The 14,947-nt window shown below is 35.6% G+C and overlaps 1 protein-coding gene across 1 annotated transcript in view; it reads left to right on the plus strand.

The window, feature by feature from the left end:
- The window catches only part of LRP2 (LDL receptor related protein 2), a 113,579-nt gene that overhangs the window by 55,978 nt on the left and 42,654 nt on the right, over positions 1-14,947 (plus strand). The window contains exons 31-41 of the mRNA XM_088168084.1: positions 445-622; positions 2,670-2,798; positions 6,409-6,575; positions 8,376-8,519; positions 9,470-9,579; positions 10,476-10,653; positions 10,944-11,157; positions 11,616-11,855; positions 11,988-12,176; positions 13,152-14,072; positions 14,617-14,782. Of these exons, the coding sequence (XP_088024210.1) occupies positions 445-622; positions 2,670-2,798; positions 6,409-6,575; positions 8,376-8,519; positions 9,470-9,579; positions 10,476-10,653; positions 10,944-11,157; positions 11,616-11,855; positions 11,988-12,176; positions 13,152-14,072; positions 14,617-14,782 (2,636 nt within the window). The remainder of the gene's footprint in view (positions 1-444; positions 623-2,669; positions 2,799-6,408; positions 6,576-8,375; positions 8,520-9,469; positions 9,580-10,475; positions 10,654-10,943; positions 11,158-11,615; positions 11,856-11,987; positions 12,177-13,151; positions 14,073-14,616; positions 14,783-14,947) is intronic.

The following is a 14,947-nucleotide window of genomic DNA, read 5'->3' on the forward strand; positions in this document are numbered from 1 at the left end:
ACAATCTTTCCACTCCTGGTTATCTGAAATCTAGATAAGCCACCTTCTTTGATCCTCTGGTAAATTTTAGGGGAGCTTATCAGGGATGCAGGTTCTTGACAGGTCCATAATTCTCACTAGACATTTCCTCTTGTGCTCTTGAAAATCTACAGCTGGCTCTTTATCTCTGGGTTCTGCCCAACTAGTTAGACTGCTTTGTTAATTCCTCATTGTCTTCATCTCACAGGGTCTATACAGCATTCTAGTTTTTAAAAATATATTTTTTTCTCATTATTAGTGAATTGGTTTTAGACAATGATCTTTTTCTGAAAAATGTCCTTTGAGACACAGTTGCTTCATTATTTATTTATTTTAAAATTATGCTCACCTCTGTTATTACTTCATTGCAAGCTTTGTATCTGCAAATCTCCAGAAGTAAATTGGTGATCAACCTTGCCTTTTTAGATATTGCAGCATCCACATGGTCTAACTGTCTTTGAAGATTTTGTGTACTGGAGTGACCGCTATACTAATCGAGTAATTCGGGCCAATAAATGGCATGGAGGAAACCAGACAATTATGATTTATAACATTCACCAGCCTTTGGGTCTTGTGGCAGTCCATCCTGTAAAGCAGCCTAATGGTAAGTTCATCTAAACAACTTTGGTAATTGTAGAAATAAGCATGCAGTAATATCATGCATTGGAACACCAAGAATCAGTCTTTTCAGCAAATGGGTTAGGTTAAAACAAGCAAATAATTCATACTATTGACTTACAGCTGTTCCATCTGGTGTTAGGGAAAGTAACAACCTAGACAGCATTTCAGGATGATGAGTAGCCAAAAAGAATAATGAGGAGGTAGTATGGGCCATTTTCTTTCGCTTTGTTCTGAATGTTTTTACAGGACAATTGAAGCATTTTTGGAATGCATTTTAATTTTAAAAAGTTCTCTCTGTGGCATAATAGCTTTAATTTCTTGTGCAGTAATAATTCTTTTTGAAAAAATTACTGTAATCAACCTTCTCTGAAGTACTTCTACATTATTTTAGTCAATGCAACAATAATGGGAAATAAACCCCTTCTATACATTAAATAGTCTCTCTACGATCTTGTGCAGGTGATTCCTTGAAGCTGAAAGATTGTAAAAACCCCTATATTATTTTGGTTAGGTAGAGATCTTTCATATAAGACTTTTTGTTATTTCATGGCATGACTTGAAGAGTGGGAGGCGTGTTGATATGAATATTATCTTTCAGCTTTAGTTATATTTCTTGTGTATGGAGTGTTTCCAGCTAAATTTTTTTTTTTCTTTTTTTCCTCGAAATACACCCCCATGCCAGGGAAGGTAGAGACTTGCATCTGAGTAAAGCACTAGTACTATCAGTGCTGGATTTGTTTTGGAACAAAATCTTCCTCGGACATGTTCAGAACTAAAGCCACCTATTCTCACTGCAAATTGTTCAGTTAGCAGGGCATAGCATTAATTAATTCACTGTATATTTATTTATATTTATATTTATATTTATATTTATATTTATATTTATATTTATATTTATATTTATATTTATATTTATATTTATATTTATATTTATATTTATATTTATTTATGGTTTAAGAGGTTTTATTTTACAACTCAAGGTTTAAAAAACTTTCTATGCCTGGAGAATCTTTTTTTCTTCTTTGTATTTAGTACATTTTAGAATTTTTCATTCTGAATTATTCTATTATACTTTATGTGGCCAGGCAAAAAAGGAGGGAATAGTGCACTTGCAGAATAGTAAAACATACTGATGTTGACAAATGAAGAAATAATTACATGCTGATTAAAATTCCAGATGCAGTAATAAAACTGTCATCCACTCTCCTAGTTTGTAAATAATTAGATCTGACACTAACCAGAGTTTAGATTCTTTATACTGATGACATGAACAATTTTCTTACAGTTTGATTTCTGAGTTTATGCAATTATTTTATTGTCATGTTAATTTGTTTTCAGTTCTTGTTAGTTTTTATTTTAGTAACGATTGTGTAAATTCCTGGAGCTTCCAAGCTTTTTAGGCGAAGATCGGTTGCAATTGCTAAGGATGTACTCAAAATCTGATTTTTGTTTTCTTATGAAGATTACTCATTCTTAAAAATACTCTCCAGCAGCAGGTTTATGGAAGTGTATAGTAATAATAACAGTCAGGAGAGATCTTCAATGTATTTTTTTTACATTTTACAACTTTTGATTGACTGTTTCGATGTGATCTAAGAAGTTTGGCATTGAATTCCCACTATCTTTGAACAAGACATTGCAACTATTTTCTCTTTAGTGTCCCCAAGAAGTTTCAGCAAACAATTTAAATCCCCCATCTAGAAGGGTTATTACAATCAAGGACTGCAAATCCCACGGGTTTCCCCATGCAGTTAAGAAAAGTTTGAAATGGAGTTTGAAAGATTTTTTATGATACATAAAAGTTGCAAAGACCACTATGATAATGTACTGGTTTTCCATGGGAAATTTTATCTTGTTACAAGTATATTGTATTGCTTGTGGTTCTTAGAAATAGTTTCATTATTTTAATTTTAAAGAAATAGCAAAACTGTCTTAGTTCTGGGTTGATGTTGTCAGTAGCAATGAGACAGAATATTCTCTCTAGTTGCTTATATTGTTATAGTTGTTAATAGTTCCTCTCTTATTTTCAGGTATTAATTCCTGTGCATCATCCCCCTGTAGCCACCTCTGCTTACTTTCTTCATCTGGACCACGTTTTTTCTCCTGTGCCTGCCCTTCAGGATGGATCCTTTCTCCTGATAACAGCAACTGCATGAGAGGTAGGGCAGTAATAATGAGATGATAAAAAAAACCTAATATTGCCAAATCCATCCCTCTCCCAGGCGAAATGCATACTTCTGTGGGCTGCTGCTCATGAAATCAGTTTGGGCCACTCCAGACAGACTTCATTTAGAACAAATGGAATATACTTGGCCTAAAGGTTTGGAGACTGGTTTGGGAAAGAACTGGAATCAGAGATTAAGATTTTTCATTTGGGGAAAATGAGTGAAATTAATTTTCTTACAAGCACTTTAAAGAAGCTACACTTTAAAAATTCTCACTACATGGAATGTTTGGCTGTTTGAATACATATTGAAGGAGCTTAGTATCAGTTAAAAATTGAAACATACTGTGGTAGGTTGTTGTGTTCAATGTAAGTATTCAGCTTGGAAAGAGGGGTTGTAATTGTAAAAATGTCAGGATGCTGGACTGGAAGAGACTTCCTTGGTCACTGAAGTTTGTTCTTTGTTACCCTTGACTGAGAATCATATGTCACCTTCCACCAGTCAAGCTCCAGTTTTACATTAATATGGGTTCCTGTCCCTAAAATTCACTGAACCTCACAATTTTGATATTTGGAAATCTAATTTTCTGTTCAGATGTAGTCTTTCTGTTTTTATCCTTCACAGTAAGTAGCACAAGTAGTTCTCGATTAGCACTGGTAGGTTTTGTTATATTTATATTTGAAGTGACTATCACATTCTTTCTCAGCCTGTATTTTGCTAAGGAGTAATTAATGATTTTTGGTTTCCTCTAATCAGGCAAGATGTTCTTCCTGGTACTTATCACTCTCTTCAGTCTATCTGAACTAATGTGTTTTGAAATTAAGATCAAAATTTCCCATCTTTGGCTTTTTCCCTCTCCAGTGTAAAAATGTAGTTTGCCAAATGCAGAAGGTGTGGATACACAGCCTAAAATCACATGTGATTATATGTGATGCAGCTATAACAAAACTTACCTTTGCAAGCAAAGCTTCGTATCAAAAAGGACCACTGAATTTTCTTTGGATAGTCCACACATGTCAGCGATTTGTAAAGGTCATTTAGCTAGTTAATTTAAAAAGAAGTCACAAAAAATCAAATTAATGGTAGGCAACTTGTGACTAGAAATTTGACCACATTGCTTTTTCTCAGATGAAGCATTCATTATTAATTTTTCCGTCAATTGTACAGATACTAAGTATGCTTTGGTGCCTCTCTATACAGGAAGCTTCAAACCACTGAAATTTAATTGAAATTATCTTTGGGATGAGCTAACACCAGAAATCTGTCAGTCAAAAGATCCTTTTCTTCTAAAATTTCTATCTAAATGTTAAAGGCAAATATGACATTCTTTTCCTACTTGACTTAGCAATGTGCTCTTTAAAGGGGTTATATTGCATTCACATTTTTCTTTGCCAGTAGCAAGGGAATTACCAATTTATGCAGTCTGAAGTGTGAATTTGTTTAATCTATTGCAGAAAAGCAGGATTATTTTAGAATTCTGCACTTGTTTGATTATGTGCTGGCTTATAGACAGATCATGATGAAAGACAGTGCCATCACATGCTGGTGATGAAGCACATGTATGTGTAGAGGTTGAGTCAATTCCGCCACTGAACTGAGCTATCAACATTTCTTATTTTTATTTTTCACATGTTGCAAATTTCCCTGTGTCTGCTTAGGTACAATCGTGGCCCTTTTACTGACAAATGTTCTGTAACAGAGAAATAGCAGTATCTTTTGTGAAGCACAGTTCTTTTAAACTATATGGGGTTATTTTTTTTTTCTATTTAGATTTAATTTATACAGTTAAAGCAGTATGTAGAAAATCCCTACAGATTTGGCTAATTTAAAAGAAATGTATTTGCTGAAGGTCAGTACACCAGAAAAAGTTATTAAAAATAAACTGATTCTTGTAATTGTAAAATATTTTGATCATTGCTAATGATTAATGTCCCTGCCAAAGGCAGAAAGATTGGAACTAGATGATTTTCAAGGTCCCTTCCAACCCAGGCTGTTTTATAATTATATGTTTACACACAAATAGGTATTTGTAATTTCTTTACCAATATTTACTGTTATCTTTATCCTTGCTGTCATTGTTTACTTTAATAGGCCAGCACAGTCCTTCAGAAGAAAGATTAAACTGAGCAGCATGGGTTTGATTGCCCAGTGTCTCTACAAACAGTGATATTGCTGGTCTCTGCTTACTTAGTTTACCTATTTAATACTACCAACTTCATTGATTCTAGGATTGCACCATTTTTAGCTTTATATAAGATGAAGAAAACTTGCCTTTGTTCTTACTTTATTTTAAGCCTCATTTCAGGTTGATATAAAAGATGGTAATGTAGCAAGCTGGCTTGGAAACAATGGAATTTGTGTATATTAAAATACTGTATTAACATGGTACATGTGCATATTTATTATAACAATACATTAATATTATATGGACTATAATCTTTTGTGTAAATTGTATTAGGTTTAAGAATTGCAGAAGTTATATTAATGCCAATCTGATGAAGCTACACAGGTTTTTATATCTCTATAGCTCAGCATATTTGCTCTATTTTCTATCATAAGAATGAGGAAAAATCAGATTGTATAGGTTTGCTTAGGTGTAAAACTTGAAGCAGTTAGATTTGCCAAATACTTCTAGCAGCCAGAGAGAAGTATGGAGAATAATTTTTGAGAGGTGCAGTGATGCTGTGTTTTGTGGTTTTTAATGTCAAAATTTTTATTGCAAAAATTATATAAATTTATTAAGCAGCCAGTAAAGAAAATCAAAACCAAACCAACCAACCACCCAACCAAGTCTTTAATCTATTATAAAAGAGGAAATGTGTTACTGCTAGCCCAGTTCCCTGTTAAGTGATGGCTTGTGCCTACGGGAAGAAGGGGCTAGAATTTGTTCTTCAAAGACCAAAGCACAAGGAAGAGGGGAATCTGTGTTCAGGAGATTCTCTTCCCCTTGTCCCTGGCAGATGAGAAGTGCAGTTGCTGACTCGCTCTGCAGCTCTCTGATGCGTTTTCTCAGATCACCTGATGAGTTGCCCTTTGTTATTAAGATTTAAGCATAAGGGTACAAGTTTACCTAAAAGTAAATATACCATAAGGGGTATGTCTGTTCCCTCAGGGATGAAATGAGTAAACAGTACTGCAGTTATATTTAATAGCAATGATCAGCAGTTGCTGCTGTGAGATTGTTCCACGCTTGTGAGTCCTGCTTAATAGGCATTAGAGCCCATCACAGGCAGGTCCTGCAGAATCCTCAGAGCTTTGTCTGGCTGGTTCCCCTTCTCAGAGATTTGAAAAAGCAGCTTAGAGCAGTTGCATGAATACCCTTCTTTTGTCTGGCTGTGAGTGATCCTGCCTTATTTACTTCCTTCTTCTCAGAATTTGCATTGTGATTCCACAGTGCTGAAACTTAAAATTTTACAGCACTTTCAATAACTAATAACCTCATTCATAGTGAGGGAACAAACCTCTGTGTACGTGCTTTCAAAACATTACTGGTAATATTGAGCCATTCTCAGCATCAGGGAACTTTTGGATAGGAGGGGGAAAGCATGTCATAATGCCTTTTTCTTGGCTAGAAGCAACTCTGAATTACTCTTTGTTTTCACAGTTGAACACCCTTTCCTTATTGCTGTAAGAGATAATATAATTTATGGAATTTCTCTGAACCCTGAGGAGAAGACAAATGATGCTATGGTTCCAATAGCAGGAGTTCAAAATGGTGTTGATGTTGACTTTGATGACTCTGAACAGATGATTTACTGGGCTGAAAATCCAGTAAGTTAGTATTTGTGTTCAAAATATGCACTAAATTAAGACCTTTTTTATTTTATTTTTAAAAAGTGTTTTGGACTGAAATATGTTAGTATTGCTGGTAAGAATTTTGATAAATAGAAAAGAATGAATTAGAGGGTTTTTTTAATTTCTTTTTTTATTTGGTTGGTTGTTTTCCTAGGACCAGTAAAAAAAGCTTCATCTCTTATGTAAAGTAGTTCTTATTTTTGTCAGCAGAAACATCTGATTAATGTTTTTTCTGGCTCAGAGACATGAACAAGAAATACTGGAAAGCACCAACAGATCTACACTCAGCCCTGCTGTGCCACAGTCCACTGTCTCTTGTCTCTTGGCTTAGGAGTCAATTCTGCAAACACAGCCAGAACACTTCTCCATGGGAGCAGTGCATTGGACACAGTGACACTTAACATTCACTTAACATTAGAATGAAAGTTTGTGCACTTAGCCTGAGCACTTAATGAAGTAACATCATAGAGAGGCACCTTTTTCTTTAAATAGAAAGTGGTTGCAAACTCACAATAATTTCCAGGTAGCACATATGAGGCTTATAGATTTTAAAATGAATTTGAAATAGATTTAAAATAATATAGACTTAAAAGAATTTTAATTGTTAATTATAATGAATGTTTAACCAAATGCTTTTATTGCTGGTCACAAACTAAGAAATTATATGCGTTCCACAAGGCTAACTTGTCACAAAAAAATAAAACAAAAAGCAAACAAACAAACAAAAAAAACCCCAAGATCAAAAAAACCCCAAACAAAAAAAAAAAAAAAACAAAAACAATCCCCAAAAAAGGTAATTTTTGTGGATGGACACTTCAAAAGGAAAAAAATCTATGGCAGTCTATGAGACAGATGTGATAGGAAACATTGATTCTGCAATATGTCTTCACTCTTGGAAACTTAAAACCAGTTCTTCTTGTCAAGAAAAGCCATAAGTAGGTCTTGGAGAAGTATGATGGTAGATAAGGAGATTTCTGTAATTATGTTTTAACAGAAACAATTCACACAAACTTGTTATGTTTCATCCACACAAGATTTTTGCTTTTTTTCCCCAACCTGCTTTCTTTACATTTCGCAACTCTGAAGTAAATACAATTTAAAAAATAACTAATTTTAAAGTGTGTTCTATGCCACTCAAAGAAATTACAATTTGTTTAATGATTTGTTCTTTTAAAGTTAGAATGTTTAGTTTAATGAAGTATTTAAATAGATCTATTTAAACAAACTTTTGCCCAAGAAACTTCTTAAGTACTTGGGAATCTTTTTCACCTTCCCTTGCAGTGTGAAAAAATATTCTTGACAGGTGTCAGCCAGCAGACACTGCTGACATCCACCATCGTGTAGGAGGTCAAGGGCTGATACATCCATTAACAGCAAGTTAAATTGGCAAGTGAAATGGCAGGTGCCTTTGCAGGCCAAGTGTTAGGTGTTAGCTCTGCTTTAGGTGTTAGGTGGGTCTTGACAAAGCCTGACAAATGTGTGCCTCTGGGCTGTGCCCCCAACTGTATCCCTGACCTGCAGACCTCAGGCTTCTGTTGCTCCCAGAGCTGAGACCTGTGTCAGTCATGGATCACACTCTGAAAAATATATTCTCTAGTTTCTCTGCTCCGTTTTTTATTCCTGATTCTGCTCTATCTCTGCCTCTGCCTTCTACCTCCTTGAACTGTGCTAGCATTAGAAAAGATTGTGGTATAAAAGAAGTGCTAGTGTAGTTGGAATAGAAGAGTGTTTTCTGCTCTTGACATTTTTTTAACTTTTGTTATTTTTTTTTCCAAGGGTGAAATTCACAGAGTGAGGTCAGATGGAACCAACAGGACAGTTTTTGCTCCAGCAGCTGTTATTGGTGCTCCTGTTGGTCTGGCACTAGACTGGATATCTGCAAACCTGTATTACAGTAACCCAGGGACACAGTCAATTGAGGTAATTATTTAAGAGGAACAATTGGAAAATAAGAGCCTAGATTTTTCACTGCTATGTGTATAGGTTGAAATATTTATTGAGTGAACAACTTAAATTAGATTTATTTTAAAGTACAGTCTGTCTGTAGAAAAATACTTTACAATATTGAACAGAAACTTAACTTTGACATCGTCAAAATGATTGAAAGTAGTGTATTCTGGACACTTTATGCATAGATCAATCCTGCAAACTTTATTTGTGTATAAATCTCTCTTTTTGTTTTCTCCCTATAACTCCTCAGGCTTCTAGTGTTTAATATACAACATCTCTGATGACTAGATGACTGATTACTATTGTTACTATCCTTACTTCAAATCAATAATCTCAATGCAATGCCTCTGATAGTGAAGGAGTGCTGCCATTCAATGCAGTTAGATCCATTCCCAAATGCTTTGATAACATATTATATAGCTTTCTGGAGAGAAGCAGTCTCATGATATGTGAAGGATAAAATTGTCACTCAGAGTAGGGAATGGAGGATAAGTAATATATAATATAGTAATGACTGTGACTAAACCCAGTCATTAGTGTTCGTGTTCCAAAATATAAATTCCTACTATTAAATTAAAAGGCAGCTAATTTGACCAAATGAAACGGGATGCTTCCTAAATCAGAATTTCATCAACCCATTCAGGCCTTGAAGACATGGAAATGGAGAGATTAACTACTTTTATACCTAGGATCCTTCCTTGTTATCATAGGTGGGTTCCAAGCTGCAAGCAGCTCCTTCAAGGGGTGTGTATTAGAGAAGGGAGATGGTTAGATTACAGGATAATGTGCTTTTTCTTCATGGTGTTTGAGAAAGTCTTCTGCAATTTCAACTCCGTGTTGATTTAGGCTTCATTCCTGCAATTTGAAAATGTACTGTAAATTCTATATGGCATGATCTGATAAGTTCAATGTTTGCATAGGTCCTGAAGCTGCATGGTGACATAATGTACAGAAAAACACTGATTACCAATGATGGCACCACTCTGGGAGCTGGCACACCAATTGGTTTGGCAGTTGATCCAGCAAGAGGGTAAATTTCCAAAACTGCTGTTGTATTTGCTCATGAGTGTATTCTCTGTATTTTTCTTGTTCAGGGTTTTCAGGTTCCATCCTGGATTTGACATGGTTTTGTTTCATATTTGTGCAGAATTTATTTACTCTTTTTGAGCTGTAAAAAATAAGTTCATAGCTTCCTAAATTATTACCTAGATGTTCATCCTCCTTAATTTACAATATGCTTATATACCATTTTTTAATCAAAAGGGATCTCAGAATATTATGAATGTGAAAAAAATCCCTGAAAAATGGGAACCCAGAATAAAGAGCACTCCAAAGTCCTTCTGTAAAATATCTTGTGATGTCTGACTTGAGCCTAGTAGAAAGATATATTACTGGGGAAAAAAGGCATATGTCAAAAAGCATAACACTAAATATAATTTTGCTGCTTGCTCCCAAAGAAACCAATTTACCTTTTTTCTGTTTCATCTACATTTTTTCTGACTATAGTTTTAATTGAAAATTGAAACCAAATTCACTCTGAAATGTTGCAGCCATCTGTGAAACAGAATTATTATTCTTCTCCTTTTTTGTTGTAGTCATAATACTCTAGTGCATTTACCTGCTGATGGTATCGTGGGACGATAAATGTGAGGTTATGGATTTCTAAAAATTATTTAAGAAGCATTCCTTTCTTTCATGAGAAGCTGGTGTTTCTTTTTGTTGAGAGAACAAGCATTCTTCTCTTTCTCAAATAAGCTCTTTTTCATTGTGGTTTGATTCAATGTGAGCTCTGTTCAGTGTGTGCTGAAGTATTTGACTGACAGAGGAATTCGTTTTAAGCATATGCTCAAGCATATGCTCAAGCAACTCTGGTCCACTGATTTCTCTTGCCAGTTTTGCTGATAAATCTTGTCATGTCTGTTGCAGGAAGTTGTACTGGACAGACCAGGGAACTGACAGTGGAGTCCCAGCAAAGATTGCCAGTGCAAACATGGATGGCTCAGGCATACAAACGCTCTTCACTGGCAACCTGGACCATGTAGAGTTCCTTACCATTGACATTAGGGAACAAAAGTTGTACTGGGCTGTCACAAGCACAGGAATGGTAGGAGATATTTTTTTAATAATGGCTTCTCTACCTGTCTCTGCATCTGTGGTTCACATGACTGATTCAGTTACTTCAGTTTTCTCTTATAAATCTGGATAGCTGTTGTTATTAAATGCCATCAAAAATATAAGACCAGAAGTCATATACTGCCTGCCTTTTCTTCCTTCCTTTTACCTAAAGATTTCATACACATAAGAGATTTTAGTATCATGCATTGTGTTTTAGTTTTATAACACTGAACTGTTAATATAGGAAATGTAATCTTAATCTTTAAAATTATTTCTTAGATTGAGAGAGGCAATGTGGATGGTACAAATCGTGTGACTCTGGTGGTTCATCTTTCTCATCCCTGGGGAGTTGCTGTGTATGGCACATTTCTGTACTATACTGATCGAGATTATGAAGTAATTGAACGAGTTGACAAGGCCACCGGTGCAAACAAAGTAGTACTGAGAGATAATGTCCCAAGACTGAAGAGTCTACGTGTGTATTACAGAGACAGTGAGTATTTGCTAGAGGAGTGTTTGAGGCTATTCAACTTGCTGAAACTCAAACTTTCCTTAGAGACAGAATGTTTGCTTTTTCAAGGGAAACGCTTTGATTTTTCTTTCAGGAAAAGTGTCAGAAACATTCTGCCTGGTTTTGGTAAAGACATGCTCCACCATCTATTTAAGGCATCTATTGGCTTGTATGGTTTTGCTAAAGTAGTGTTGACTAAGAAATTTTGTTACTTTAGCTTCAAATTTGTTTTCCCTGATTGTTGGCCCCATTGATCTTAGCTGACAAGAGACCAGTAAACCCATTGCTAACACAGCTGTGCTAAAATGTATTATGATTAGGATCTTTATTTTTGTCAGCTGATGTTAATACCATACAAGCGTATGTATTTGGGTGCATATCCATGGGTGTTTGTGATTATACAGTTGAGATTTTTGTTTTGCCATGTATGTCTTTTGCAGATTCTGCTGGTTCCTCAAATGGCTGCAGTAATAATATTGGAGTTTGCCAGCAGCTTTGCCTGCCTGTACCTGGTGGATTATTCTCCTGTGCCTGTGCTACTGGCTTTCAGCTGAATCCTGATAACAGAACCTGTTCCCCATACAGTTCGTTTGTAGTTGTTTCTATGCTCTCTGCAATTAAAGGATTTAGTTTAGAGACATCAGATCACTCTGAAGCCATGGTACCACTGGCAGGAAGAGGTATGTGAATATTATAATAGGAAAAAGTCTTGTCATGCCTAGTATTTTGGCATTTCTTTCTAGCATAGCACATATTTTAAATAAGTTAATCTATATAAAAGTTATTAATTAATACTTTTCAAAATATTTCAGGACGAAATGCACTTCATGTGGATGTTCACATGCCTTCTGGTTTCATTTACTGGTGTGACTTCAGTAGCACTGTTTCTTCTCAGAATGCAATACGTAAAATTAAACCTGATGGTTCTTATTTTAGAAATGTTGTTACAAATGGAATAGGACGAAATGGGATCCGTGGCATTGCAATTGACTGGGTAGCAGGTAAGCACAGCTGAATTTAGGAGAATGTTATTCTTTACATATTATAAAAATTTTAGGCTAACATAAGCAGATTCTAATGGAACTATTTTGAATGGAAGTACCATGGTTCTGACTTGTGGTTTAATGGACTCATTTTAAAATAAAAGGAAGTAATTAATGGCTCTTATGCTTATATATATATGTAAAGGTGAGAGTTTATCAGAGAAGGTGTATAAAACCTTTTCTCTCCTGATGCTTTAATATTTCTTAGGTGTCTCTTCTTGTCTGTAGATTTGTACATAGCTGTATACTACCATTGTGAAAACATGTACCAGAGAAGAATGCACAAAATGTGTCCTATGACGTTGTAAATAAGAAAGAACTTTTCATCTACCCTCAGATTGCTGTGTACACATAAGCTATAATATAAAGTAAAAAAAATCAGAAGAAATATTTTCTCTTTGAACTGTAATTTCCACATGTACACTTCCTGTTCCTATTAAAACATTTTAGAGATTAATTTAAATATTAACTCTGCAGAAAGTATTAATCAACAATTGCCATTAATACTTTAGTTTTATATATATATACACTGTATATATGTTTTGCAAAAGTTCTTCAGTTGATTGATAAGCTTGTTGGGATGAGTTTTAGGATAATAATTTGCTGTAAACACTTAATTTAGTTCCTGTACACAGTCTTGTGCCATAACGTGGATTTCATAGTTGTGTGTTTTAAAAGGCAACTGTACTACTGATACCCATGGCAATCCATGAGGATTTAGAAATTAATTGACTACTGTCAGTTTGGCTGTCTTCTTTCTACTTAATCAAATTGCAGGCAAATACCTTATGCTTCCAACTACTAACATATTTATGCTGGCTATTCATTTTGCGGTTTGGTATTTTAGCAACTTGTGTTTCTCAGGTATTGATGCTAATATTAACTTTCTCTTCTGCTTTTCTGATTTGTTTTGGTTTGGTTTTTTGTGTACAGGAAATCTTTATTTTACAAATGCATTCCTGACAGAGACTTTTATAGAAGTTTTGCGTTTAAACACAACTTATCGCCGTGTGCTTCTGAAAACTACCATTGACATGCCAAGGCACATTGTGGTTGACCCAAAAAACAGATATCTGTTCTGGGCAGATTATGGGCAAAATCCAAAGATTGAACGTGCATTTCTTGACTGCAGCAATAGAACGGTTCTTGTGTCTGAGGGCATTGTCACACCTCGTGGGTTGGCCATAGATCACAGCGATGGCCACGTTTACTGGGTGGATGATTCCTTAGATATGATTGCAAGAATTCAGCCTGATGGTGGTGATGTTGAAATTGTACGTTATGGCAGTCGCTATCCAACTCCATATGGTATCACTATCTTCGGCAATTCCATGATCTGGGTGGATCGAAACCTGAAAAAAGTCTTCCAAGCCAGCAAGCAGCCAGGCAATACTGATCAGCCCACAGTAATAAGAGATAACATTAATTGGCTAAGGGATGTTACAATTTACAACAGTAATTTCCAATCACGTTCACCCTTTGATGTCAACAATAATCCTTGTTTGGACAACAATGGAGGTTGTTCTCACCTCTGTTTCGCCCTCCCTGACATTCAGACACCAAAATGTGGTTGTGCCTTTGGAACACTAGGCAATGATGGCAAGAGATGTTCCATTTCAACGGATGATTACCTGATTTTTGCTCTTGAGAATGCCCTCAGAAGTATCCACCTGGATCCTGAAAACCACAGTCCTCCCTTCCGCACAGTCAATGTGTTAAGAACTGCTGTGGCCCTGGATTTTGACAGCATAAACAACCGAATATATTTTACACAAAGTTATCCTTCAGGAACAGGAAGAATCAGTTATATTAGTATTTACTCAGGAATTGGCTCTCCAACTGTAGTTGCATCTGGTAAGTGCACTGAAATATGGTACAAAGTAATCAGATATTTAAAAAATTACCTGCAGCACCTACCACTAGCTCAATAGGTATTTTTATGCTAAAGGTCGACCACTTAGTCAAGATGTCTAATAAAATGCTCATTTTACTTCCTCATTTTTTTCCTTTTCGGAGATTCTTATTTCATCTTGATCCCAATGAAATGGAAATATAAAACTGGATAGATATTATTTAGTATATAAAATGATACATAATAAATTAAAATGATATGTAATAAATTAATATAATGGAGTGAGAGAGGATTCCTGCTACTTGAAGAATAGCAACCAGAACTTAAATCTGTGTGAGGTAAAGGTCTTTGTAACACTATTGTGTACCCAGGTCTGCCTGATTCCCAAGTATTAGTACTCCAGATTTTTAAATTGACAGATTTGCACTGGTGCCAATGGCATTTCAAAGAAGTCTTTGGTATAGCAAAATTATAATAGATGAAGAGTGCTGCAGTATCTCAGGAAACCATGCTGAGCTTGTGTGTGTTTGCTTGCATGTGCCTAAGACCTGGGGACTCCAGATGGCATAGCCTTTGACTGGATCAACAACAGAGTTTACTACAGTGACTACCTCAATCAGACCATCAGCTCGATGGCTGTGGATGGATCAAACCGCACAGTGATCGCCCGGGTGCCGCGGCCGAGAGCCATTGTGTTAGATCCCTGCAGAGGGTATGTGTTGCACTTTGTTTTGACTGCAGGTGAAACTACAATTTAGACCTTGACAAAGACTGCCAGACACTTCCTATAACCCTAACTCTTTTTCTGTTGTATTCCTTGAATGCTTCAGAAGAATTCTTGTTTCAGTATCAAAACATTTCCTGAGATGATGGGGGC

This window comes from Sturnus vulgaris, chromosome 7, assembly GCF_052056855.1.
Source record: "Sturnus vulgaris isolate bStuVul1 chromosome 7, bStuVul1.hap1, whole genome shotgun sequence".
Taxonomy (NCBI): Eukaryota; Metazoa; Chordata; class Aves; order Passeriformes; family Sturnidae; genus Sturnus; species Sturnus vulgaris.